Source organism: Aphelocoma coerulescens, chromosome 1A (assembly GCF_041296385.1).
Source record: "Aphelocoma coerulescens isolate FSJ_1873_10779 chromosome 1A, UR_Acoe_1.0, whole genome shotgun sequence".
Taxonomy (NCBI): Eukaryota; Metazoa; Chordata; class Aves; order Passeriformes; family Corvidae; genus Aphelocoma; species Aphelocoma coerulescens.
This window is the reverse complement of record NC_091014.1, coordinates 53900161-53923639: the sequence shown is the minus strand read 5'-3', so window position 1 is coordinate 53923639 and position 23479 is coordinate 53900161. Positions and strand designations below refer to the sequence as shown.

At 50.5% G+C, this 23479-nt stretch overlaps 3 protein-coding genes across 8 annotated transcripts; 2 read left to right on the top strand and 1 right to left on the bottom strand.

Moving 5' to 3' along the window:
- The first annotated feature begins 277 nt into the window (after positions 1-277).
- On the top strand, positions 278-3518 carry CBY1 (chibby 1, beta catenin antagonist). Of its 5 annotated transcripts, none has more exons than XM_069002789.1 (5): positions 278-354; positions 972-1081; positions 1782-1884; positions 1969-2084; positions 2903-3518. In XM_069002789.1, exons 2-5 carry the CDS (start codon positions 1004-1006, stop codon positions 2981-2983), a joined length of 378 nt encoding a protein of 125 aa, XP_068858890.1. In that variant the 5' UTR covers positions 278-354; positions 972-1003; the 3' UTR covers positions 2984-3518. The 5 variants fall into 5 exon arrangements, with proteins under 5 accessions (XP_068858890.1, XP_068858893.1, XP_068858891.1 ...); XM_069002792.1 differs by lacking the exon at positions 278-354 and adding an exon at positions 489-507; XM_069002790.1 differs by lacking the exon at positions 278-354 and adding an exon at positions 523-618.
- An 85-nt stretch (positions 3519-3603) lies between these two features.
- Positions 3604-5523, top strand: TOMM22 (translocase of outer mitochondrial membrane 22). The gene is made up of 4 exons (XM_069002788.1): positions 3604-3750; positions 3850-3968; positions 4278-4395; positions 4797-5523. The coding sequence occupies exons 1-4, from the start codon at positions 3640-3642 to the stop codon at positions 4869-4871; spliced, it is 423 nt and encodes a 140-aa protein (XP_068858889.1). The 5' UTR covers positions 3604-3639; the 3' UTR covers positions 4872-5523.
- A 1561-nt stretch (positions 5524-7084) lies between these two features.
- Positions 7085-22770, bottom strand: JOSD1 (Josephin domain containing 1). 2 transcript variants are annotated; one of them, XM_069002786.1, is made up of 5 exons: positions 22716-22770; positions 21501-22317; positions 9839-9967; positions 9527-9721; positions 7085-8170 (listed from the first exon to the last, which is right to left on the bottom strand). In XM_069002786.1, exons 2-5 carry the CDS (start codon positions 21683-21685, stop codon positions 8071-8073), a joined length of 609 nt encoding a protein of 202 aa, XP_068858887.1. In that variant the 5' UTR covers positions 21686-22317; positions 22716-22770; the 3' UTR covers positions 7085-8070. The 2 variants fall into 2 exon arrangements, with proteins under 2 accessions (XP_068858887.1, XP_068858888.1); XM_069002787.1 differs by lacking the exon at positions 22716-22770 and adding an exon at positions 22602-22709.
- Positions 22771-23479: the final 709 nt, after the last annotated feature.

Sequence of the window (23479 nt, the reverse complement as noted above, 5' to 3'; positions counted from 1 at the left end):
CAAGGAGGGGTTCTCTGCCTAACGGCGTTTAGTTATTTATCCGCAAAAATAAACAAAAAATCCCCACCAAAAACAATTTGAAAAACTCTTCCAAGCGAGTCGAGCGTTTTAGGGAAGGTGTTAAGGAAAACGCGGTCAGCACGGCGCTACCCTGACGCAGCCCACCCGTGAGCAGAGCCCGACCGCCAAGCCCGCTGCCCGGCCCTCCGTCCCCGTCTCCCTCCACCACAGGAGGCGGAGCGGAGATCCCGTCGCCACGGCAACGCGGCGGCCGCAAACCGCTCCCGGGACACGCGGCGGATCCCACCGGCGGCGGACGGGGAGCGCCGGGAGCAGGCGCGGCCCGACGGAGAGGTGCGGCCCCCCCCCGGAATTAAGGCGAAGCTCGATGGAACAGCCCGGCCCAACCGCCCCCGCACCGTGGGGCTGACCCTACCACTGCGGCGGAGGGGGGATGGGGGGTATTCTTCATCGGCTCTGCTCTTGCCGAGCCCGCTGCTTTCGCCAGTGAGATGCTGGGAGGGAAAACAGAAAAAAGGAGCATTCCGGTGGTGTCCCGTGCGGGGAATAGCGCCCCGCGGTGCTCGTCTTCCAGCTCCTCGGCGTGCCCGTAGGGTGGTACGGCCCGTGCCCCCCGAGGTGCCGGGCCGCGTGGCGCTGGGGGTACCGGCCGAGGGCGGGGAGCGCGGGGAAGGGGGGGGGCTGGGGGAGGGGGTCACACCTCGCACCGTCCGTCCTCTGCCCGCTGCCCGCTGCCCAGCTCGGTCACGTGGCGGTGGAAGTGCGAGGGCCGTGCCCGTGGAGGGCCGGTGCTGCCCTGTGGCAGTGGCGGGGAGGCGGCCAGAACCCCCCTCAGATCGCCGTCTTGGCCTGAGAGCCGGGGGGCTCCGCCTGCGGAGAGCAGCCGCCTTGCCACATCGCTGCTCTTGGCCCACAGCCTCAGACCGCTTGTGTCTCTCCTGCTCCTTCAGGAGCCCCGTGTAAGCCTGGCCAGCAGCGTGCGATGCCTCTCTTTGGGAACTCCTTCAGCCCGAAGAAGACCCCCCCCAGGAAATGGGCCTCGCTGTCCAACCTGCACCTGGTGAGTCCCAGCACCTGCGGCTTGCTGCAGGAGTGCTTCCTTGGTGGCACGGGTGGGTGGCTCCTGCTGTGTGTGCCATAATCCTTACAAGAGCTCCCAGCTGCTTCTGGGGCAGGAAAAGGTTCTCCATCCACAGGGTGGTCAGGCTCTGGAACAGACTTCCCAGGGCAGTGGTCACAGCACCAAGCCTGACAGAGTTCAGGAAGTGTTTGGACAATACTCAGGCACATGGTGTAGCTCTTGGGGATGGTCCTGTGCAGGGCCAGGAGGTTGACTCAGTGATCCTTGTGGGTTCTTTCCAACTCAGTATGTTCTATTATTCCAACTGTGCTGCTTTCTTCCTGCGGTGCAGCACCGTTCCTGATCGCTGCTGACTATACATAAAGCTAGAAATGGAATAGCTCAGGGAAGAATCATCATCACCCCACTTGCAATCCAGAACTGTGCCACCGAAAACTTCTCACCAATGGTCTCCAAGTGCAGGGAGATGAGTGTGTGGGTGGGAGAAAGTGTAGGGGTACCTCTCACGGTAGTGAGAGGAGCCAGTCCTCCATCTACTGCAGCAGTACATGACCAAAGTAGGATTTCAAGCTCCAAGGCCATTTGGACCAGCATCTTCCATGCCAGTCACTAAGAAGTGGGAGAGAAGGGGGTGGCTCTGAAATTCTGTGAAATGCTGAGTGTGATCTTCTCCCTGCAGGATAGATCCACCCGTGAGATTGAGCTGGGTCTGGAATACGGCACCCCCACAATGAACCTTGCTGGCCAGAGCCTGAAGTTTGAAAATGGCCAGTGGGTGTCAGGTAGAGTGCAGCTCAGCTTGCTCTGGTTTGAAGTAGCCACAGTTGGCTGACAATCTGTATTTTGACCTCCTTCTTTCCTCCAAGAATCAGGAAGCTTCCTGGGGGATCGCCGGGAATTGCAGCGCTTGCGCAAACGAAACCAGCAGCTAGAGGAAGAAAACAACCTACTTCGGCTGAAAGTGGATATTCTGCTGGACATGGTGAGCCTTTGCCCAACTCCTGCCTGCCCATAGCAGTGGGGATGCCCAAGCAAGGGGTGCTGGGTCCCCTGAAAAAGGCTGCTCTCACTGCACCCCACTTCCTGCTTTACGCTGCCGTGCAACACAGGTATAATGGCAAAGTGGCTGTGGGAATAAAGCCTGATCCCTTCTGTGAGAAGAGGGGACAGTTTTCCCCATATCAGAGCTTGTTGAGAGAGCACTGTGACTGAGGAGATAGAAGCCCCTGCAAGTGCCATGCCTCTTCTTTCCCTTTCTGCACAGAATATGGCATTTTTCTTGCCACTCTGTCCTCTGCCCTAACTTTGAAACTGAGTTACAGCCATCCTCTCTGGTCACAGAATATTAAAGCTTCCATCTGATGTCATGAGGAGTGTGACACCTATTCTGTGTGTAAGCCTGTGGATGAATGAATTTCAACCTTACCCAGAGATCACAGCTTTTGTGCTTAAAATCTGGAGAGACATTCAGTGAAATAGAACACACATCTCTTCTCAGGTCATAAGTGATTTAGCCTTTATGTCAGTCTGAACAAATATTTTCTTTCCTTACTCTTCACGTGTTTTAAAACTGGAAAGTGGCTTTTGTGGCTGGAACACTTAGCAGAAGCCCTAGCTGCTCTCCAGGTTTTCCAGGCGAGCTCAGTGAAGTGTGAAATGGCAGCTTCCCCCTTGCTCAACAGGAACAAATTCCCTCCCGCAGGTCCTGGCTTGTGGCTGTAAATCTCGGTTGTGCTGTGAGGTTGGAAAAGCCTCACAAGCTTTTAACTCACTCCTGTTGTTGTTTGCTGTGTGTTCCAGCTCTCTGAAACCACTGCCGAGTCCCACCTGATGGAGAAGGAGCTGGAGGAACTGAAGCAGCACAGCCGGAAAAAGAAGTGAACAAGAGGTGGCCAGGCTGGTTCTGGGTCTTGGCCCACGGGATGCTGGGGCTGGCTTGGGCCTCCCAGCCGTGTTGGTACTGTGTGGAGGTACTTTGTTTCATGGGACCACAAGTGCCAAGATGCCTCCAGCGCCGTGTGGTGCCGTGGGTACTGCTAATGGCTGGTTTGGCACCACAGCACTGTTAATTAACACGATTTTCCTCAGAGCACTTTACCTTTATATGTTTCCTCACCGCAGCCCAGCATAGGTACCCTATTCTTTAAAGCAGCCGGACAACGGGCGGTGGAGAAGATCTGTCTCCATGAGGGCTCCTCCTGCCTTCTCTGCCTACAAAAGCAGGGAGACCTCTGCCCGCTCCCCCTGGGGAGCCTGCGGGTGCTTGTACAAGCCTCACCGTCTGCCTTGGGCGAGCGGGATGCTCGAGTTGCTCGTTCTCGAGAGTTTTGCATATTTCACATAAAACCTTGCAATTAAAGCCGGGTTCTGAGGGTGTTTGTAACGCGTCGCGCTCTGCTGCGGGGGCCGGGGCGGGGGGCGGCCTATGCTCCTCCGCGCCGCCAGGGGCCGCTGCCTCTCCCGGGCCGGGTGGCGGGAGGGCCGCCGCGCTTCCGGCGGCGCTCTAGCCGCCGCTCCCTCCGTCCTGTCTGGTGGCGATGGCGGCCGCGGCGTCCGTGTCCCCGGAGGAGCTGCTGCCCAAGGGCGGTGCGGGCAAGGCCGAGGAACTGGAGGACGAGCTCGAGGAGGAGGAGGAGGACGACGAGGAGGTATCGGGGCGGGCGGCGGGGAAGGCCGGGCGGGCGCGGTGACCCCGCGGGGTGCGCAGGGCCGTGCGGCGGGGCCTGACATGGTGGTGCCGCCCGCAGCTGGACGAGACGCTGGCGGAGCGGCTGTGGGGACTCACGGAGATGTTCCCCGAGAGCGTCCGATCGGCGGCCGGGGCTACGTTCGACCTGTCGCTGACGGTAGCGCAGAAGATGTACAGGTGAGGGGGCGGCGGGCCTGGCGGGAGCCCCTCGGAGCGGGCCCGGCGGGCAGAGCGGGGGCGCGGGGCGGCTCCGCCGGCTTTCGCGGTGGCTTTGCTGCTGGTAGCGCAGTGCGGGGCCTGCGGGGAGCGGCGAGCCACGTTTTTTGTTTATGGGCGGCGTGGGAAGGGCGGGGATAAGGGGATACCCCGGAGCTCGGGGTTGGATTTGGGGGAAGGCTGATGGTTGAGGCACGGAAGGGAAGCGCGGGACTGTGCCAAAAAGAAGTGGCTAAAGAACTGATTCTTAAGGTTCTTTCTCCTTGGTAGATTCTCTAGGGCAGCTCTGTGGATTGGGACCACCTCCTTCATGATTCTGGTTCTTCCTGTCGTCTTTGAAACCGAAAAACTGCAGATGGAGCAACAGCAGCAGCTGCAGCAGCGACAGGTGAGGCAGGAAGGCCCAGCCCTCTCTGCCGGCCCTGCAGAGTTGGCCAGGAGTGCCTGCATATCCCGCTGTGAGCAGCTGCTGAGGGAGCTTGGGAAGAAGGGTGCAGTCTGTTGTGTGCTGTGGCCTCACCCATCCCACCAGCTGCTCTGTCTGGATGTTCTAACAGGACAATCGTGCCAATTCGCAGTGCCAGGCTGGCGGCAATCCCAACCTGGCTTTCACCAGCCAAAATCTGCTGTGAGGGGCTGAAATAGGGGCTGTTGTCAGGCACTGGCCTTGGCTGTTGCAGCAGGCATGGGACTGGTGCTGCAAAGTGCTGCCAATACCTGGCAGGGGGGGGCAGCATGGGAAGGCATCTTGTGTCCTTGAGACCCCTGAATCGATTTTTTTCTTTCCAGATCCTCCTCGGACCCAACACAGGGCTCTCAGGGGGAATGCCAGGGGCCCTGCCTCCACTGTCTGGAAAAATCTAATTTGCGGGAGCTGAGTTGGATTCATATCAAGTGGGAAGACCTTGCAATTATGATATATTGAACTGTTGATTTGTTGGGCCAGGGCATTTTTTTCTTTTTATTTTTGCTTCTCCTTTGGGACATTGACCTGTTCATAACAAGGGAGGGAAGCCCCCCTCTGGACCTGATGATGGCTCCTGTCTGCATCCCCCTCTCCTTTAGAAATCATGAGTATTTCCTTTTATTCAATCAGTATGCCATAACCAGTTACAGACTTGGACCGGGGGAGCTCCTCTGCCAGCTTCTTGCCCCCACAAAACACCCTGGGGCACAGGTCAGGCTTTGAAAAGCAGCAGTCAGACAGAACAAATGCTTTCCTGCCTGATTTGGAGCTGAAGGACAGTGGTGGCAGGAAGTGTGACTCCCAGCAGAGGAAGGAGGGGTGCCGGTGGCAATCAATACCCCATGGAAAACACTCTTTGGGAAGATGCATCTGCAGAAACACTTTCACTGCAGCTGTGTGTGTGTGAGAACCGAGGGAGCAGCAGGCCAGGTTTGAGACGATCACATCCACGCAGATTCTCTGCCTCATGAAGTAGAACAGACATCAGCTGCGTATTTTTTTGTATGGAATATTAAATAAATCCAACCTGAGCAGTGTGGTTTTAATAGATGTCCTTGAGGGAGGCTCAGTTCTTTCAGAGCTGTCGGGGATTGCTGGGTAGGGATCTCTCCATTTCATGCACAGCTTGGCAGTGCGGAAGGCACGAACGTGGCTTTGTCACCTTCAGAGGGGTGGGGAAGCCTTGCATGGCTTAAGGGAATTCTCAGGGAGGTGATCTTACCTCAGCACCAGTGCCTGCCGTTCAAAGTTCTTAACTCACAAAAAGGTGGTTTTATAACCAAAGAAAAAAAAATTTATTTATCCTTTACATACTTTGTTACAGAACAATTCAATTGAACATACAGAAGTGATAGGACATTTATATGGAAACTTTTTTTTTTTTCCCATTTTTAATATTTGGTTAAACAAAATACATCTCTGTAAACAAACCCAAGACAAGGCTCTAACAAAACCAAACAAGCAAGAAAACAAAGAGGGGCTTCCCCACCCCCGAGCAGTGGGACTGGACCAGCTCACCCACCCTCGGGCACAGCAGCCTCACCTTCCACGGGGATGTGATCATACACTTTCCCTTTACCTGAGCAGCTGGATCACACTGTTTCTCCCCCGGGAAAGCAGCTGACATACAAGGAGAGGAAAGCAGCCCCAAAGTATTTTAAAACATCTTTGCATATTGTGCACTGATCCATTGGCTTGCAGTTTCCATGCAAACAGGGTTTTTCTCCAAAGTGCAACTTCAATCAGCATAGAAAATGTTGCTGTTGAGATTAATATTTTCCCCTCTTGAAGAAATGGCTTCAAGTCAGGAGCAGAATGCCTGCAGGCTGAACATCCTGCCTGGAAAGTGTTTAAAAACTCTGCCAGCTGGTATTGGTCATTGGAATGTGTTACGAAATAGGACTTTTTAAAACGTTAAGAGCCATTTGCCCTTGACTATGGGAGGCTGTGCTCAATGGACTGCAAAAGAGTGCTTGCCAGGTGTCCAGGGGTCAGCAAACACCATCGTCCCGTCCTCATGTGGCCTCTCTGTTGGGATGGTGCCATTTAGGTGGTCTCTTATGTTCGAGCACCTGCTCATGTGTTTGCAGAGCTCTGGAGAGAAAAGTAACTGAGAAAAGGTTGTTACAAGCCCTCCTTTCACCAGCTCAAACCAGTAATGAGTTTCCTGCATGACGGAACAGGATTCTTCGAGCTCCATCAGGTCCCAGAGGTTGCTGTTCAACCAAGACATGTAAAGATGGAAGCAAACAGCAGCTCAGCCAGGAAGCGCTAAACACAATGAGTCAGTTCCAAATTCACCATTTCTTCCTCCTGCCATGGAAGGCATGGCTGAGCTACAGCTCGCCTGGGTGACTGGAAAACAGCTGCTGGAGATTCCTCTTGGTGTCTCCATGTCTAGTCTCTCTCCCCCATGGAAGGCAGGAAAAAGCAATTCACCCATTAATGGAATGTTTGTTGGCCAACACTAAAGGAGAGGTTGGTTCAACTACCAAGCCAGGGTGTTTCCAATGCCTGAAAGTTCTGGTGGACCCTCTGCAGCTCCCACACCAGCGGTTGGTAGCAACAAGAGGGCAAAACTGACTGCTATAAAGGCTTCCCTCCTCAGCCCATTTTTATTTTATAACTTGACCTCTTTCATTTCACATGATATCCATGACTGTAGGCTAGACTTTTGGAGAGAGGAAAAGAAAAGGGAATTAATTTCTTTGAAAACCTCTTCCGCTTTATTCCTCTCTCCAAGGAGCCCCTAAACTACTGGGTGACCATGCAGAAAACCAAAATAACTGTTAAAAAATACTAAAAAAAAACCCTACCGTAGCACGAAGAAACCTAAGCAGACTGTGGCCTCTCTTCAGTCCAGAAACTTGATACTCCTCAGTCAGCCTGTGCTTGCTGTTTCCACGTGACCTTAGCCAGACACACACTGCCAAACAACCGCTCACCACATACATAAATCCTTGGAGACCCTGGGGAAGAATCCTCTAGCTACCTGAAGAATTTCTTGGAAGATGACACTGGCTTTATTATTGTTTCCTAATTCCTGGCACAAACCAGCCCTAAAAAGCAGAAGGTCGTGCTGAGCACCGTACCATTCCTAGTGTTTTGAGTGTCCTGAGAGACCCTTAGGAATTGCAAATGTCTTCACAACAACTTGTTTTGGAGGGAGAAAACTGTAAAGAGATGGCAGCGTGCTCAACCCCTGCTCCTTCCTGACAAGCGCTGGAGGGAGCAGCGTCCCACCACACGCAGCCTTGAACCACATGGGGAAAGGGAAGCCAAGGGTTTCCAGGCACTCTTTCCCCCAATCCATTTTTTCAAAAGCACAATGCCTTCCAGCTGGCCAAAGGGCACTGCAGCTCATCAGCCTTGTAATTAAAGTGATTGCCTTCCAGTTTCCTCCACTCTGCCCTCAGTTCTTCCCCACCCACCACCCCCAATGTCCTGCTCCATTGCCCTATTGCACCAAGGAAGGAAGAGAAGAGCCTAACAAAGGAAATTCCAGACGAGAAGAGTCGGGGCACCCATTATCCAGGTTTTAGGACATCAGTTTGGTAAAGGGGAAGAACTGTAGTGGGAGGACAGAGTCAGCCCAGGTCACACGTCAGCTCTCCAGGTCTGATGTGCTTCCACCTCCTCTGGCACCACCAATAGGAGTTCACAGTTCTTTCCTCTCAGCTGGTGTTTCAAAAATTTCCTATCATAAAGAGAAATATCAACAAATGCTACTGAATTTAGAACTTTGTCATCTGCAACAACAACTAAATGCAACTAACTATTTAGATGTGACAAGAAATGGGGGGAAACCCCCAGTCTTTAGTTATTTTATGACAGAAAAAACCCACAAATAAACTTGCCCCAATAGATTCAACCATCTCTACCCAGAAAATTCTCAGAATCAGACAGACATTATCTTAACCTCAGCAGAGATGAGTCTATATAGATGCTACTTTCTTACTTGCCAAGGTAGGAAAAACAGAATTAAAACCAAGTTTAGTTTCTTCATATTTCCAAGATCAAGAATCACACCGTAACTTAAAATAATTCCAACAAATCTGGGGAAAATCTTTTCCTTGTGAAAAAAGAACACCCCATCATTTAGATGTCCTTAGCAGCAGTGTACCACCTGGTCATTTGACATGTTTTTTTAAACCCCTTTCTGCACCTAAGCTTCTTCTAATACCAAACTTGGATTACACTTCCAATAAATACAAAAGTCAAATCAATGTTTTCTCCAATATCCTTTGGTCCAGATGTCCAAAACTCCCAGTAGAGAAAGCCCTTATTTATTGCTGAAGAACAACACACCTAAGATAAAATCCACCAGAACCTCTGCACAGTAGTTTCCTAAGAGAGTTACTTTACTCCAGAAATTTACCAAAACTTCAGTGGCATGGCTGGCTCTGCAAATACTACACATGTGCAATCCCTATCTCAAAACAAGTCTAGTCAAGGCACCAAAGCTGCCAGTAGGCTTTACAGCACGATGGAATGGAAGCTGAACAGCAATCAAGAGCAGGTGAAAATTTACAAAGTATTTACAACAACTATCTTGAGTTAAGATTGAAGAGGGAAGGGGAGCCAAGCCGAAAGAGCAGCATATGCTTACATAGGAAAAGTTATTCCTAACAAACAGCTCTCACTGCTGTCAGGGATAAGGCTGCACTTTTAGTCTGGAAAGCCTTTTGTTGGAAACATACAGATTAGTACTACAGAGGCAAAGAATGCTGAGACTCATGTTTGAGGAGGGAGCAGGGCACAGCACATCTTGTTGCAGGTGTCACCCACTAATACCAGAGCTGGCCTCTACCTTCACCACTGACAGAGCCAGACACATAAGAGGCCAAGTCGAGCTCTCCTGAGCTCATAGGGACACCACTGCCAAAACACTTCCCTAGCTTTGCACAAACAGGGCATAAATCCAAGTGGAGGCACAAGAACCTTATTACTCTCAAATTTTTACTATTGAAGGTCAGCCATACATGTTTCAATCGCCAGCTGTTTAAGGACAGATTTCTTACCTCCAACAGGGAAGGATTTGAGGAAATCCTACCTGAGCTCACTTTCACCTCCAATCCACTCGGGCACCTTGAGCTTGGAGTCGAGGTTGTAGTAGGTGCCTCCCACCTCCCGGACACAGATCCAGTGCTGTCGCTTGAGGGGGAGCTTCAAGGGGCCCCAGCAAAGGCTGGAGGGCAGATTCATGATGAAGCCCATCACATTAGACAGGGCAATGGCATTAACATCCCTGTAAGAGTGCAGAAAACAAGACATCAACAAGATTATGTTCTGGTGCCCTCACTTCAATCTCTTTCTCATTTTTACAAACAGTAGCCGCCTCCAGAATTACACAACTTGTCAGTACCTGCGCTTATCCCACCAAACCGCCTCGTAGCCTTTGGTCTGAAGTGCTGCCATAATCACGTTCACATCATAGTTCCCATTCCCCAGCATGCTCTTCTTGTGGGGGGTCACCATAGTGTTGGGAGACAGCCTGCAAACAGAAGAGGACACTGCTCTAGCAGGTGTTTGCTGAACCTGTATTCCACAGCTGGAAAGGGACTACTTGCTGTATAACCTGAAGCCCATTTTCAGGGGTTTTGTGTTTAAATGCAAACTATTCCATCCCCCCTTATCCCTCATCAAACGGGCTGAGGGAACTAAGTAATACATTAAGAAAAACTTTGATGCCTCCAAAAATCCTGCCTTTGATGGAAAAGAAATCACAAATCTCTGCCCCCCTGGCCCCTTGGACTGGTACTTCTGAAGGATGCTTCAATTATGATTTTTCCTCAATTTACAGTTGGAGTAAATGCCAGTTTGCTATTTAGGACAATGGCTATTACAATTTCAAGAGTTCAACAGTCGACACCAGTCTTGAAGACTGGATGAGAAAAAGAGGCAGGGGAAGTTGGCAGCAGGAAAGGTCGTTCTCCTTTCTCCTCCACTGGTAAATGAAAAAAGTATTCAGACACAAAGCTGTGAAGACACTTGGCATTGGGAGCTTTCTAAAGTGTTGCTGTTGCTAGATGATAAAAAAATATCTGTTGCTGCAGGTAGCTAAACAGATAATCCTGATGCGAACAAATCTCTTCAGCTTTGACCTCTAAGTTTGCTTAGACATCAATTGCATCACAGCATCTAAAAATGCTGAACCACAATCCATCATGTTCATATAACCACAGAATATCCTGAGTTAGAAGGGATCCACACGGAGTCCAAATCCTGGTCCCAGACAGGACAGCCCCAAGGATCATACCATGTGCTTGACAGCATTGTCCAAACACCTCTTGAACTCTGTCAGGCTTGGTGCTGTGACCACTTCCCTGGGGAGCCTGTTCTCCAGTGCCCAACCACCCTCTGGGTGAAGAACCTTTTCCTAATATCCAATCTAAACCTCCTCTGATATTGCTTCATGCCATTCCTTCAAGTCACCACAGAGGAGAGATCAATGCCGGCTCCCCCACCTCCCCTTTGTGAGGAAGCTGTGGGCTGCTATGAGGTTACATGCCAAAATATACAACAGCCTTTGCACAAGTTCAGATAACGGATGTGAGACATAACATGGAGATGCATGGCAAAAAAGCCTGTTAGCCATTTTTATGGTTTTATGTTTCCCCCCTCTGCCTAAGAAATTTTCTAAGGAGGGAAAACAGGATGTATTATTATGAAGATGACAGCTGGAAAAGCAAGCACGGGGGAAACTGGGAACAGAGAATAGCAAAGTCACTTAATGCCAATCCAAAGAAAGTCAAGCCTCAGATGAGTTCTGTTGTGATAAGTTGCTCTTTCCATTGATAAGGACTCTATTAATTCTGCTAATGCAAAGTTCAGATTTCATATCATCCAAACATCCACGTTTTACCTGTCTCCCCCTCCTGTGAACTCCATCCCCAAAACTCCTCATGTTCCTGCACGTATTTCGCTCGGCCTTTATTTAGCACACTGCATATTCTGCAGGCGTATTTCATCCACTGAAAATCCCTCAGCCCTTCTGCATTCCTGCCCTTGTTACTGAACAAATTATATTTCTTTAAAAAGGCGTCCATGCAGCAGTGGGGGAAGATGTTGGAAAATTCTTTTTAACTTTAGCACAGTAGTGTTTGATCCCCGTATCTGTGACTAATGCTTCGTTTTGTACCATATAGTACTTTGTACAAATGCCAGAGATTAATGTGGCTTTGTGTTAACTCCCTACATCTGTGACTAATAGTCTTGTACCATCTAGCACTTCCTTATTTACCTATATCAGGGATTAAGATGTACTAGCAGATGTCTTAGTTTTGGGAACAAAGATAGAGTGCCAGGGCAAAGATGGTAAGAGAAGTGCATCGTGACCTGATGACATTCTTGAGATATTCTCAAGGAGAAAAGATTCATTAGAGGGTCCAGAACCATAAATGGAAAATTTGGGGAATGGGATGTTCCCAAACGACCATCAAAGACCCTCAAAAGACCCCCACGGATATCCAAATAAATCCATGGAAATAATTAACATATATGCAAGTATTCAGGAAATGTAATGCATATGTAATAGAAATGCAGTGAATATACACTGGTTTCATGCATATAACCTGGTCTGTTAGGCTGCTGGGTGCACATGTTAGGTGGAGCAATCCCCATGCACCCAGCACACTGAATAAAGTAATGTCAGCTTTCTTACCTAACCAACTGGTTGGAGAGTTTATTTCCATTTTCAGTGACACCCTGACAGCATTGTCCTGGGTTGAGGTGTATTCTATTACCATCCTCATGAGCTGTTGAAATTAGGTGGGGCAGTGTTTTCCTTGCCTTCTCCCCCCAGACTATCTTTCTGTTAATGGCCCATCATTGTCCTGCTGCATGACTCAGAGATAACTCCCTCCGGACTATCTTCTGTTAACGAGCCTAATCAACACCTGGCCTCATGACTCATTACCCCATTGTGAGATGCTCCACCCAGAGGGAGGAACCAAGCATCCCATCATGGATATAACTGGGACTCTGAGCATCAAAGGGACGGGCTCCACTGGATTTCCAGAGGACAGGAGCTACACAGCCACCGCTGGACTTTCTGAGGAAGAGCAGACCCCTTCTACTACAGGATCACCACTTCAGAGGATTGCAGCCACCATTCCACCAGACTGCTACCACTACCCTGCCTAATAGGGATTCAGGTTGTATCTTGGCTCTGTCAGTGTTTCTTTTACTTTTTTTTCCTTTTCTTTAATTTCCATTAAATTGTTATTCTGACTTGGTGCCTCTCACTGGTTTATTTTCAAACTAGTACATAATTTGGCGCCCAACGTGGGGCCTGCTCTGAGAGAAAGTCAGAATTACAATTTTGTATTCACCATGGTGCTCAGCTTGTCTGCATGGGTACTGTATCTTGCTCTCTATATCTTTCCTCACATGGGGAACTACCTGCCTGTAGTATTACTCCTGTTAAAACCAGGGAATGGTATGAGAATTGCTTTAATGGTTTATTATGTCTATAGCATAATAACCTGCGAGGCGATGAATGCCATTCGGAAAATATACTCCATTTTGTTTGGCTGTCCTAGTCTGGGCTCCTATTTCTGGGATCTCCTCAACAATCACACCCAGCCTCTGGTGGGAGGAGTAGAGAGTGGTTTCTTCCAGCCTTTCAGGCCAGGCACAGCAGTTTTTGAAAATATTGAACTCCCTCTGGATGTCAAAGATAGCATAAACTTGCTGTCAGTTCTGCTTTGTCTTCTCTGTACAGCCTGCACCATGTACACCATGCTCAGAATCAGAGCTATGGCACAGCATCCTCAGGATGAGGGAGGGAAGAAGAGCAGAGCAACAAACACCATGTCTGCACAGACTGTCGCAGAGAAGAAAGAAACCAAATGCAAAACAACAGCGTCCATGTCTACGCAGACTGACACAAAGGAAAAAGGAACCAAACGCAAAGCAACAGTGTCCATCTCTACGCAGACTGACACAGAGGAGAAAGAAACCAAATGCAAAACGACAGCATCCATGTCTACGCAGACTGACACAGAGGAGAAAGAAGCCAGACGCAAGACAACAGCGCCCATGTCTACGCAGACTGACACAGAGGAGAAAGGAACCAAAAGTACTGTCAGCATCCCCACGCAAACCATCACTGAACCAGAACAGCCCAAACCGATTGCAGTTGCCCCCGTGCAGAAGAAGAAATCAAAAAGCAAGTCAGTCCGCATAGTGACTGACGAGGATGCAGCAGGACCTTCGCACCCAGCAGAAGAGGCAGAGCCAGAGATCATCACTCGGTCACTATCCCTGGGTGAGCTGCGTGACCTGCGGAGGGAATTCACCCGCCAGACGAATGAGTCCATCCTGACCTGGCTGCTCCGCATCTGGGACGCTGCAGCCAATGACACTATTCTAGACGGAAGTGAGGCCAGGCAACTGGGATCTCTGTCCCGGGATGTGGTCATTGACCAGGGGATCGGGAGAACCCAAGAAACCCTCAGCCTCTGGCGGCGACTGCTTACAAGTGTCAGGGACAGGTACCTTTGTAAAGAAGACCTCCAGGTACACCAAGGAAAATGGAGCACAATGGAACAAGGTATCCGGTGCCTGAGGGAATTGGCTGTGCTGGAGATCATTTTCTCAGAAGATGAGAGATTTCCTAAGAGCCCAGATGGTGTCCAGTGCACATCACAGATGTGGTTGAGGTTCGCACGCCTTGGACCAGAGATATACTCCCGTTACCTGGCAACGCTGCAATGGAGGGAAGGCGAGGACAGGGTGGGCGTCTTGGTGAACAAGCTGAGGATTTACGAGGACACTGTCACAGCCCCATTTCGCACCCATGTCTCATCCGTGGAAACAAGTCTTTTGGCTGAGCAAGTCCGGAGCTTGGTTGAAGAAGGCCATCAGAAATTGAAAAAGGAGCTTAAGGAAGAGATTTATCACATCTCGCCAGAACCAACAAGAGTCTCTGCCATTAGGAGCCGGCGCCCCCCAACCAGGGAGAGAGGATACACGCCACGAGGTAATCTCTGGTTTTTCCTTCAGGAACATGGAGAAGACATGAGTAAGTGGCATGGAAAACCCACCTCCTCCTTAGCAGCCAGGGTACGTGAACTAAAAAGAGGGACAACTACCACAAGAAGCGCATCTAGAGTCAACATTGCTCCGGTCTCTCGCACACAGAACTCCAGACGGTACCAGAATGATAGTATGACTGATCCTCTTGAAGGGACCTCAGGAACATACTCACCGGAAGGGAGCAACATGCACCAGAACCAGGAATAGAGGGGCCCTGCCTCTAGCCAGGTAGAGGAAAGGGATAATCGGGTCTTTTGGACTGTGTGGGTCCGACGGCCTGGCACAGCTGACCCACAAAAATACACGGCTTTGGTTGACACAGGCGCTCAATGTACTCTGATGCCATCAAGGTATGTGGGAGCAGAACCCATTTCTATTTGTGGGGTGACAGGAGGATCCCAGCAGCTGACTGTACTGGAAGCTGAAGTGAGTTTAACTGGGAACGAGTGGCAGAAACACCCCATCGTGACTGGCCCGGAGGCCCCGTGCATTCTCGGCATAGACTATCTCAGAAATGGATATTTCAAGGACCCAAAAGGACATCGTTGGGCTTTTGGGATAGCTGCTGTGGAGACAGAAGATATCAGACAACTGAGTACATTGCCTGGCCTCTCAGATGACCCGTCTGCCGTGGGACTGCTAAGAGTTGAAGAACAACAGGTACCAATCGCCACAGCAACAGTACACCGTCGGCAATACCGCACCGACAGAGACTCTGTGGTTCCCGTCCATGAGATGATTCGTAAACTGGAGAGCCAAGGGGTGGTCAGCAAGGCCCATTCACCTTTCAACAGCCCTATATGGCCAGTGCGTAAGTCCAACGGGGAATGGAGACTGACAGTGGATTACCGTGGCCTGAATGAAGTCACACCACCATTGAGCGCTGCTGTGCCGGACATGTTGGAACTTCAGTACGAGCTGGAGTCCAAAGCAGCGAAGTGGTACTCCACTATTGACATTGCCAACGCCTTCTTCTCCATTCCTTTGGCAGCAGAATGCAGGCCCCAGTTTGCTTTCACTTGGAGGGGTGTGCAATACACCTGGAACCGACTGCCACAGGGGTGGAAGCACAGTCCCACCATTTGCCATGGACTGATCCAAACTGCACTGGAAAAGGGTGAGGCCCCAGAACATCTGCAATACATCGACGACATCATCGTGTGGGGAAACACAGCAAAGGAAGTATTTGAGAAAGGAGAGAAAATCATCCAGATTCTCCTGGAAGCTGGCTTTGCCATCAAAAGGAGCAAAGTCAAGGGACCTGCCCAAGAGATCCAGTTCCTGGGAGTAAAGTGGCAAGATGGACGACGTCAGATTCCCACCGAGGTCGTCAACAAGATCACTGCGATGTCTCCACCGACCAGTAAGAAGGAAACACAAGCTTTCCTAGGCGCCATAGGTTTTTGGAGAATGCACATTCCCGAGTACAGCCAGATCGTGAGCCCTCTCTACCTGGTTACCCGCAAGAAGAATGATTTCCACTGGGGCCCTGAACAGCAGCAAGCCTTCGCCCAGATCAAACAGGAAATCGCTCATGCGGTAGCCCTTGGCCCAGTCAGGACAGGACCAGAGGTGAAGAACGTGCTCTATTCTGCAGCCGGGAGCCATGGTCTGTCCTGGAGCCTCTGGCAGAAGGTGCCTGGTGAGACTCGTGGCCGACCACTGGGATTCTGGAGCCGAAGCTACAGAGGATCTGAAGCCAACTACACTCCCACAGAGAAGGAAATCTTGGCTGCCTATGAAGGAGTCCAAGCTGCCTCAGAGGTAATCGGCACAGAGGCACAGCTCCTCCTGGCACCCCGACTACCAGTGCTGGGGTGGATGTTCAAGGGAAAGGTTCCTGCCACGCATCACGCCACCGACACCACATGGAGCAAATGGATTGCTCTCATCACACAGCGTGCCCGTATTGGAAACCCAAATCGCCCTGGGATTCTGGAAATTATAACAAACTGGCCTGAAGGTGAGACTTTTGGATTATCTTCTGAAGAAGAGGAAGAGCAAGTGACTCGTGCTGAGGAAGCCCCACCATATAATGAGCTACCGGAGACTGAAAGACGTTATGCCCTCTTCACTGATGGTTCCTGCCGAATTGTAGGCACTAACAGGAAGTGGAAAGCTGCAGTATGGAGCCCCACACGGCAAGTTGCACAAGCTACCGAGGGACAAGGTGGATCGAGTCAGGTTGCAGAGCTTAAAGCCGTCCAGCTGGCTTTGGATATTGCTGAACGAGAGAAGTGGCCGAGGCTCTATCTCTACACCGACTCGTGGATGGTAGCTAACGCTCTGTGGGGATGGCTGGTTCGCTGGAGAAAAGCCAACTGGCAGCGCAGAGGGAAACCCATCTGGGCCGCTGAGATTTGGCAGGACATCGCCACCCGAGTAGAGAAGCTGACCGTGAAGGTTCGACACGTGGATGCGCACGTACCCAAGAGTCGGGCTAATGAAGAACATCGCAACAACGAGCAGGTGGACCGAGCTGCCAAGGTGAAAGTATCACAGGTGGATCTGGACTGGCAGCACAAGGGAGAATTATTCCTAGCTCGTTGGGCCCATGATGCCTCTGGTCATCAGGGGAGAGATGCAACATACCAATGGGCCCGTGACCGAGGGGTGGACCTTACCATGGACAGCATTTCACAGGTCATCCACAGTTGTGAGACCTGTGCTGCAATCAAACAGGCCAAGCGGGTGAAGCCTCTGTGGTACGGTGGACGATGGTCAAAGTATAGGTATGGGGAAGCCTGGCAAGTTGATTACATCACCCTTCCCCAAACTCGCCAAGGCAAGCGCTATGTGTTGACCATGGTTGAAGCAACCACTGGATGGCTGGAGACCTACCCTGTGCCTCATGCTACAGCCCGGAACACCATCTTGGGCCTGGAAAAGCAAGTCCTGTGGAGACATGGCACCCCCGACAGGATCGAGTCAGACAACGGGACTCATTTTAAGAACAGCCTCATCAACACCTGGGCCAGAGAACATGGTATCGAATGGATATATCATATTCCTTATCATGCACCAGCTGCCGGAAAAGTTGAACGCTGCAATGGACTACTTAAAACCACCCTAAAGGCACTTGGTGGGGGGACCTTCAAAAATTGGGAAGCGAACTTAGCGAAGGCTACCTGGATGGTCAATACCCGAGGGTCCATCAATCGAGCTGGTCCTGCCGAGTCTGAACCCTTGCACACAGTGGATGGAGATAGAGTCCCTGTGGTACACCTGAGAGGTATTTTAGGAAAGACTGTTTGGATTAATCCCACCTCAGGCAAAGGCAAACCTATCCGTGGGATTGTCTTTGCTCAAGGACCTGGTTGCACTTGGTGGGTAATGCAAAAAGATGGGGAAACCCGTTGTGTACCACAGGGAGACCTAATCTTAGGTGAGAACGGTGTGTAGGGTTTCATTGTATATATATATATATATGTATGTGTGTTTAGAGTTTAAGAAGGTATTGATTTGGGATGATGTAGATGGTAATAGAATAAGGGGTGGATAATGTCCTGGGTTGAGGTGTATTCTATTACCATCCTCATGAGCTGTTGAAATTAGGTGGGGCAGTGTTTTCCTTGCCTTCTCCCCCCAGACTATCTTTCTGTTAATGGCCCATCATTGTCCTGCTGCATGACTCAGAGATAACTCCCTCCGGACTATCTTCTGTTAACGAGCCTAATCAACACCTGGCCTCATGACTCATTACCCCATTGTGAGATGCTCCACCCAGAGGGAGGAACCAAGCATCCCATCATGGATATAACTGGGACTCTGAGCATCAAAGGGACGGGCTCCACTGGATTTCCAGAGGACAGGAGCTACACAGCCACCGCTGGACTTTCTGAGGAAGAGCAGACCCCTTCTACTACAGGATCACCACTTCAGAGGATTGCAGCCACCATTCCACCAGACTGCTACCACTACCCTGCCTAATAGGGATTCAGGTTGTATCTTGGCTCTGTCAGTGTTTCTTTTACTTTTTTTTCCTTTTCTTTAATTTCCATTAAATTGTTATTCTGACTTGGTGCCTCTCACTGGTTTATTTTCAAACTAGTACAAGCATAAGGCATTTGACAAGAAGAAAGCAGTGGATTGAGTAGGGAGTTTCAGAGCAACTGCAGCTGGAGAGGCTACTGACAGGTAGCTTTTGGCTTCAGCTTGAGTTTTTCTGCAGTGGAGCAGTCTGCAGCAGAACAGTCAGGGAAGCAAGTTCAGCACAGAAGGGAGAGGAGCCCACAATACCATGGTAAGAGGAAAAGCTGTTAATATCCACCATAGGGCTGTATTTTACTAATCACAGAGATGGAACCTGCAGCTTGTCACAGCTCTTCCAGAATCTCCATAAAGTTGGCTGCAACTAATTCCTCAAGATCATTGCTTCAACCTACTAACCGTACTGAATGCCAGTAAGCAAGGAAAGCCTTACAATTCAGAGAGCCCTTTGGGCTGCAGAAGCACCCTCTCGTGGCACCACTTGACAGAGACAAGTTTATTCAAGAGGTGAAAGAACACATGTATCTTTGCTCCTCCACGTAACTTCCAGAGCCCCAGACATGCAATGAAGTGACCAGCATGGGCAACAAAAAACTGGCACCTGAGCGAACCTGCACCAAGAACCACCTCAACTTCTTGGCTCACACATACCTAAGTAGCCCACAATCATGAGCTAAAGTATTCTGACTAGGCAAGGAATTAAATTGTTGGTTTGGGTTTTTTTTATCTAGCCACTAAGCTGAGGAAGACTGACAAAGTTGGACAGAAATCCAGGTAATAATCCTCCTGATCTTTCTCCATCAGAAACTTTCACTAGCATGTTGTCTTAACACAAGGGGCTCCAAGATTCCTGCATGCAGCTGTCTTTCCTAATCAGGTCTCAATACGCAGACTCCAGTGAAGCAAAGAGATTTTGTTTGTATCTCCATGCAGCACTTGGAACATTCAATCACACTTCCTGCAACAAAAGCCAGACGAACATCAAAAAGGTATTTCTTGTTTTAGAGGAAAAAGGAGAGAAAGACTACAAAATCAGAGGGGTGCCAGGACCAAGTTTTGGCATACGCTTGAGATGATAATCATCAGACTACCCTGGCCTTACATAATAGGATGCAGCAAAAAGGAAGCTAATGATTAAGCAATGTGGTTCAATCATTCTCCAAGGAATGTGGTAAAAGCTAGAGAGCTTATTTGTGATTTTGTTACCTTGTCAACACTGGGTTTAAAAATCAGACCTCAACGCTTTTGTAGGTTATTAAAAATACTCATCAGTCCTTTATCAATACACAGAATATGAGTGGACACAGGAAAGACAAGTGACATACAAAGGGCAACTAAATCCACGCTTCTTAAAGGCAAGTCAAAGAGCTACACGCCAGTAGTCACCCAACAGAAATAGAAAGGCAGCGGCAATTCCTATGCATATCTTATAGTTCATCCATTTCCAGGAGGAATATCCATGTATATTTCCATACTACCATGGGGCTGAATCAATCTGTGTATCTTGATGCGTGTATTAGGATGGAACAGCTCCAGGTTGGAATGAAAGATAAACTCTCCCTTCTAGGGGAAGAGGTCCAACAAGATTAATATCCAGTCTTTTTCTGAGAGGTTTCGTGCTGCACACTAATTCTGTCTCACCAAACACAATGAAAGCCAACTAATTAGATCATCACACTCCTTCTACCACATGAACTGCCTTTGTTTGCTTCAGGCCAAGAGCAATCCAGCTGTGATTAAGATTCTGACAATTGCTGCTCTGGAACAAAACCACAGTGTGTTTACGCTGGACAAAGAGTGCCTTGAGCCTGCCATGGACCAGCTCCACTCCACCAGCAGGAGTTTTATCTACAATGCTATAATGAATAGCATCTTGATCTGATATTTGCTGTTGTCCTTCACCACATTTCTTTTGACAAAGACAGGCATGAGCTTGATGAATCAAGCACCAGTTTCATAAATTTGCCAGTTGGCATGAGAGCAGCAACACGCACACAGCTTCCTGCTCATCAGCACAGGGTACCGCAATTGCTTTGTCCCACAGCACCTGCTGCCATGACGTGTGATCTCCCACCTGTCACAAACATAAGATGCTGGCAACAGCTGGTAACAGGTATTCAGCCATAATTTACACCATGTTGACAACATCTGCAGATTGAGTATCAGAGGAGAGCCCTTTTCCTACATCATCACTTAGCTTCATCAGTGGTGGGTTACCAGAACTTGGGCTCACGCAGGAGAATTTCCACAAAGCACCAAAACACCACAAGATAAACACTGAGCAAAATATGAGCTATTGCACAGGCCACATTAATAATTTATATTTATCCCTATAAAACTCAAACCCACTTTATTAATTATCTGAAGCTGCTGGGAAACATTTAGCAATGCCACAGGAAACAGGCATCCAGCTACTGAAATTAAATCCAGTTTGAAAGAGTACACAGGGTCTTGCTGCATGGGAAAAAAAGCCCATAATACTTGAAGAACTTCACTGAACCTCTTGAATAAGGAGTCACTCATTTGGCAAAACTCCTAATTTTCAAAAAACTGACAAGTGTTGCAGTACTAAGCCAGTAAGTTTTTATGATGACCTGCTGCCTTCATTCTCCCAAGGTAATCCCCAAATCCATTATTAACATCAACATAATTTATCTACACAAGGCAGGGGCAAAAATAGGGAAGACAGGTAGAAGATGCATTAAGATGAGTAGGGAGAAAGACAGGACTCCAACCACGTGACAGCATCTGCAATAAAGCCCTTGGACCCAAAACTGGCAGCCAGAAAAGGTTAAGAAACAAGTAAAATGAGAAAGAACTTCTGCATGGAGAGGAAAAAAAAAGGCTGGAGTTAAAAAAAACCAAGATGCATTCAGTTCAAAGCAGTGGCACAGTCTCAATCCCTTCTTTTCTGTTTCCCCCCAAATGACACCTGATAATTGCTCCAATCAGCAGAGGACAAGGGGAAGCTAATGTCAGTACAGAGAGCATCCTACCTCTGGAAAATCTCCTGCAGGGTTTCCCTAGTGAAGGCGTTGCTGTCCTGGAAGACATTGTTGAGGGCATGGAGGGCGCACAGCTCTCTGCGTTGCTTCTCATGGTAAATATGCTGTGGTGGTAGCTGGGATGGCTCTGGCGATTCCGATTTGGTCTTGTCACCTTTCCATGGCACACAACTCATTTTCTCGATGGGTGGATGCGGAGTAGGTGGTGAAAAATGAAGGAGGCTGAAGTTTCTGCCTCCACAGTCACAACAGCAGCCCACTGCCCCTTTCTTTTGTGGGCAAGCACTGCTTCCAGCTTACAAACCCTCCTCTTGTGCTTCAGTTTATTCAGTAATTGCCTCTGACGGCTGGTTTTAAAAACCACATGAAGATCTGCAACGTATTTTTCCTCCCTCCTCCCATACCCCATAAAATGTAGTATTGACCTCCCCTCCACAGAAAAAAAAAAATTAAAATGTCAAAATATACAGTTCTCCTTAGAGTAAAGGTACCAGCTGGAATTTATCACATCGCTCCTTTTCTTCCATCTCCTTTGGTCTATAGTGCCACTAAAAAAGGTACCTAGACCACGTCAGAAGGAGAGGCCTACCCGCAAAGTGCCAAAGGGGAGAAGATAAAGCCAGCACCTGGTGCTGCCTATGGGAGCACAGGGTGGTTAAGCACTTATCAGCTGCATTCTTCCATTCCTTTGGGAACTACTGAATCCTGACAGGAAGATGCCAACAGCTCGGGAAAGGAAACCGCTTCTTGCTAGGCCAGGAGAAACCCAAGTCCAGGCTGCGGGGAAGGCGATTCCTCACAGGTCACCCTGCGCTCCGACAAAGGGAAGTCTCCGTTAGCAACGAGAAGCAGCACAAAACCCGTGGGAGCGACGATAGGGCAGGCGGGACCAGCCCCACGGCCTGCCTCGCACCTTTCCTCCCCGCCCCTCCCCACCCTACGTCCTCACAACCACCACCAAAACAACAACAACAACAACAACAACAACAGCAGCAGCAGCAGCAACCCGTGCGGGAGCCGCTTCCCACGACCAAGGCCCAGCGATCCCCGCAGCCCCACCGCGCTCAGGAGAGGCCCCCGTCTAACTCCCACCCAGCCCTTCGGGGCTCGCTGCCGGGCCGAGGCGCCCTCCCTTCCCCTCGGGAGGGTTGGAGGGGCCCCGCCGGGCCGGGCCGGGCCGGTCGGGTCCCGCCGCCTCCTCCTCACCGCCCGCTCGGCCCCTCGGGCCGCCCCGCGCCGGCGCACGCGCGCGCCGCGCTCCGCTCGCGCCGCTGTCGCGCACGCACGCACACACGCGCGCGCGCGCCCCCCCGCCCCCCGCACGCGCCGGCGCTGGCCCCGCCCCCTCTGGCGTCAGCGATAAAACGAGCCGGGCCGCGGGCGAAAGCGGTCTCATCGCCCGCTGAATAAACAAACGCAAATCCTCCCCCGGCTTCCTTCTGTGCCACAGGCTGGCGCTTGTGGCGGTGGTGCCACGAGCGTGCGTGTGGCCAAGCGGAGGAGCAGGACAGGCAGCTTCCCCCGCCGCTCTGCAGGGGCCACCTGCCAGCCCGCAGAGCCCCTCAGCCGGAGGGGTTTCCTCACTGGCGCTGGCGTCCTGCCTGGCGGCCCCCGCCGGCGGAATGAACACTGTGGGCTCGCATGGCGAGCAGGCGTAGGGGTTTTCTGTCGGGAGCCCAGGGCGGGACGGGCGGCGGGGCCCTTTGCGAGCCCGGGAGCTGGCGGCACGACGGTCCGGGACAGCCGGTCCCGCTGCAGGAACAGCCGGCGCGCTCCCAGCCTGTGCCATTGGCTGACACAACTATCAGTGAAAAACCCCCTCTTTCTCACTGGCTATCCCGTGAGAATGCCCACCTACCAGGGCGGGCTCTGTTGCGGCACCTGGTCCCACCCAGGCCTTGGAAGCCCCTATTCGATTGGCTGTCAAGGTTGTTTGTCACGAAGCCCAGCTCTCCCATTGGACAGCCGGT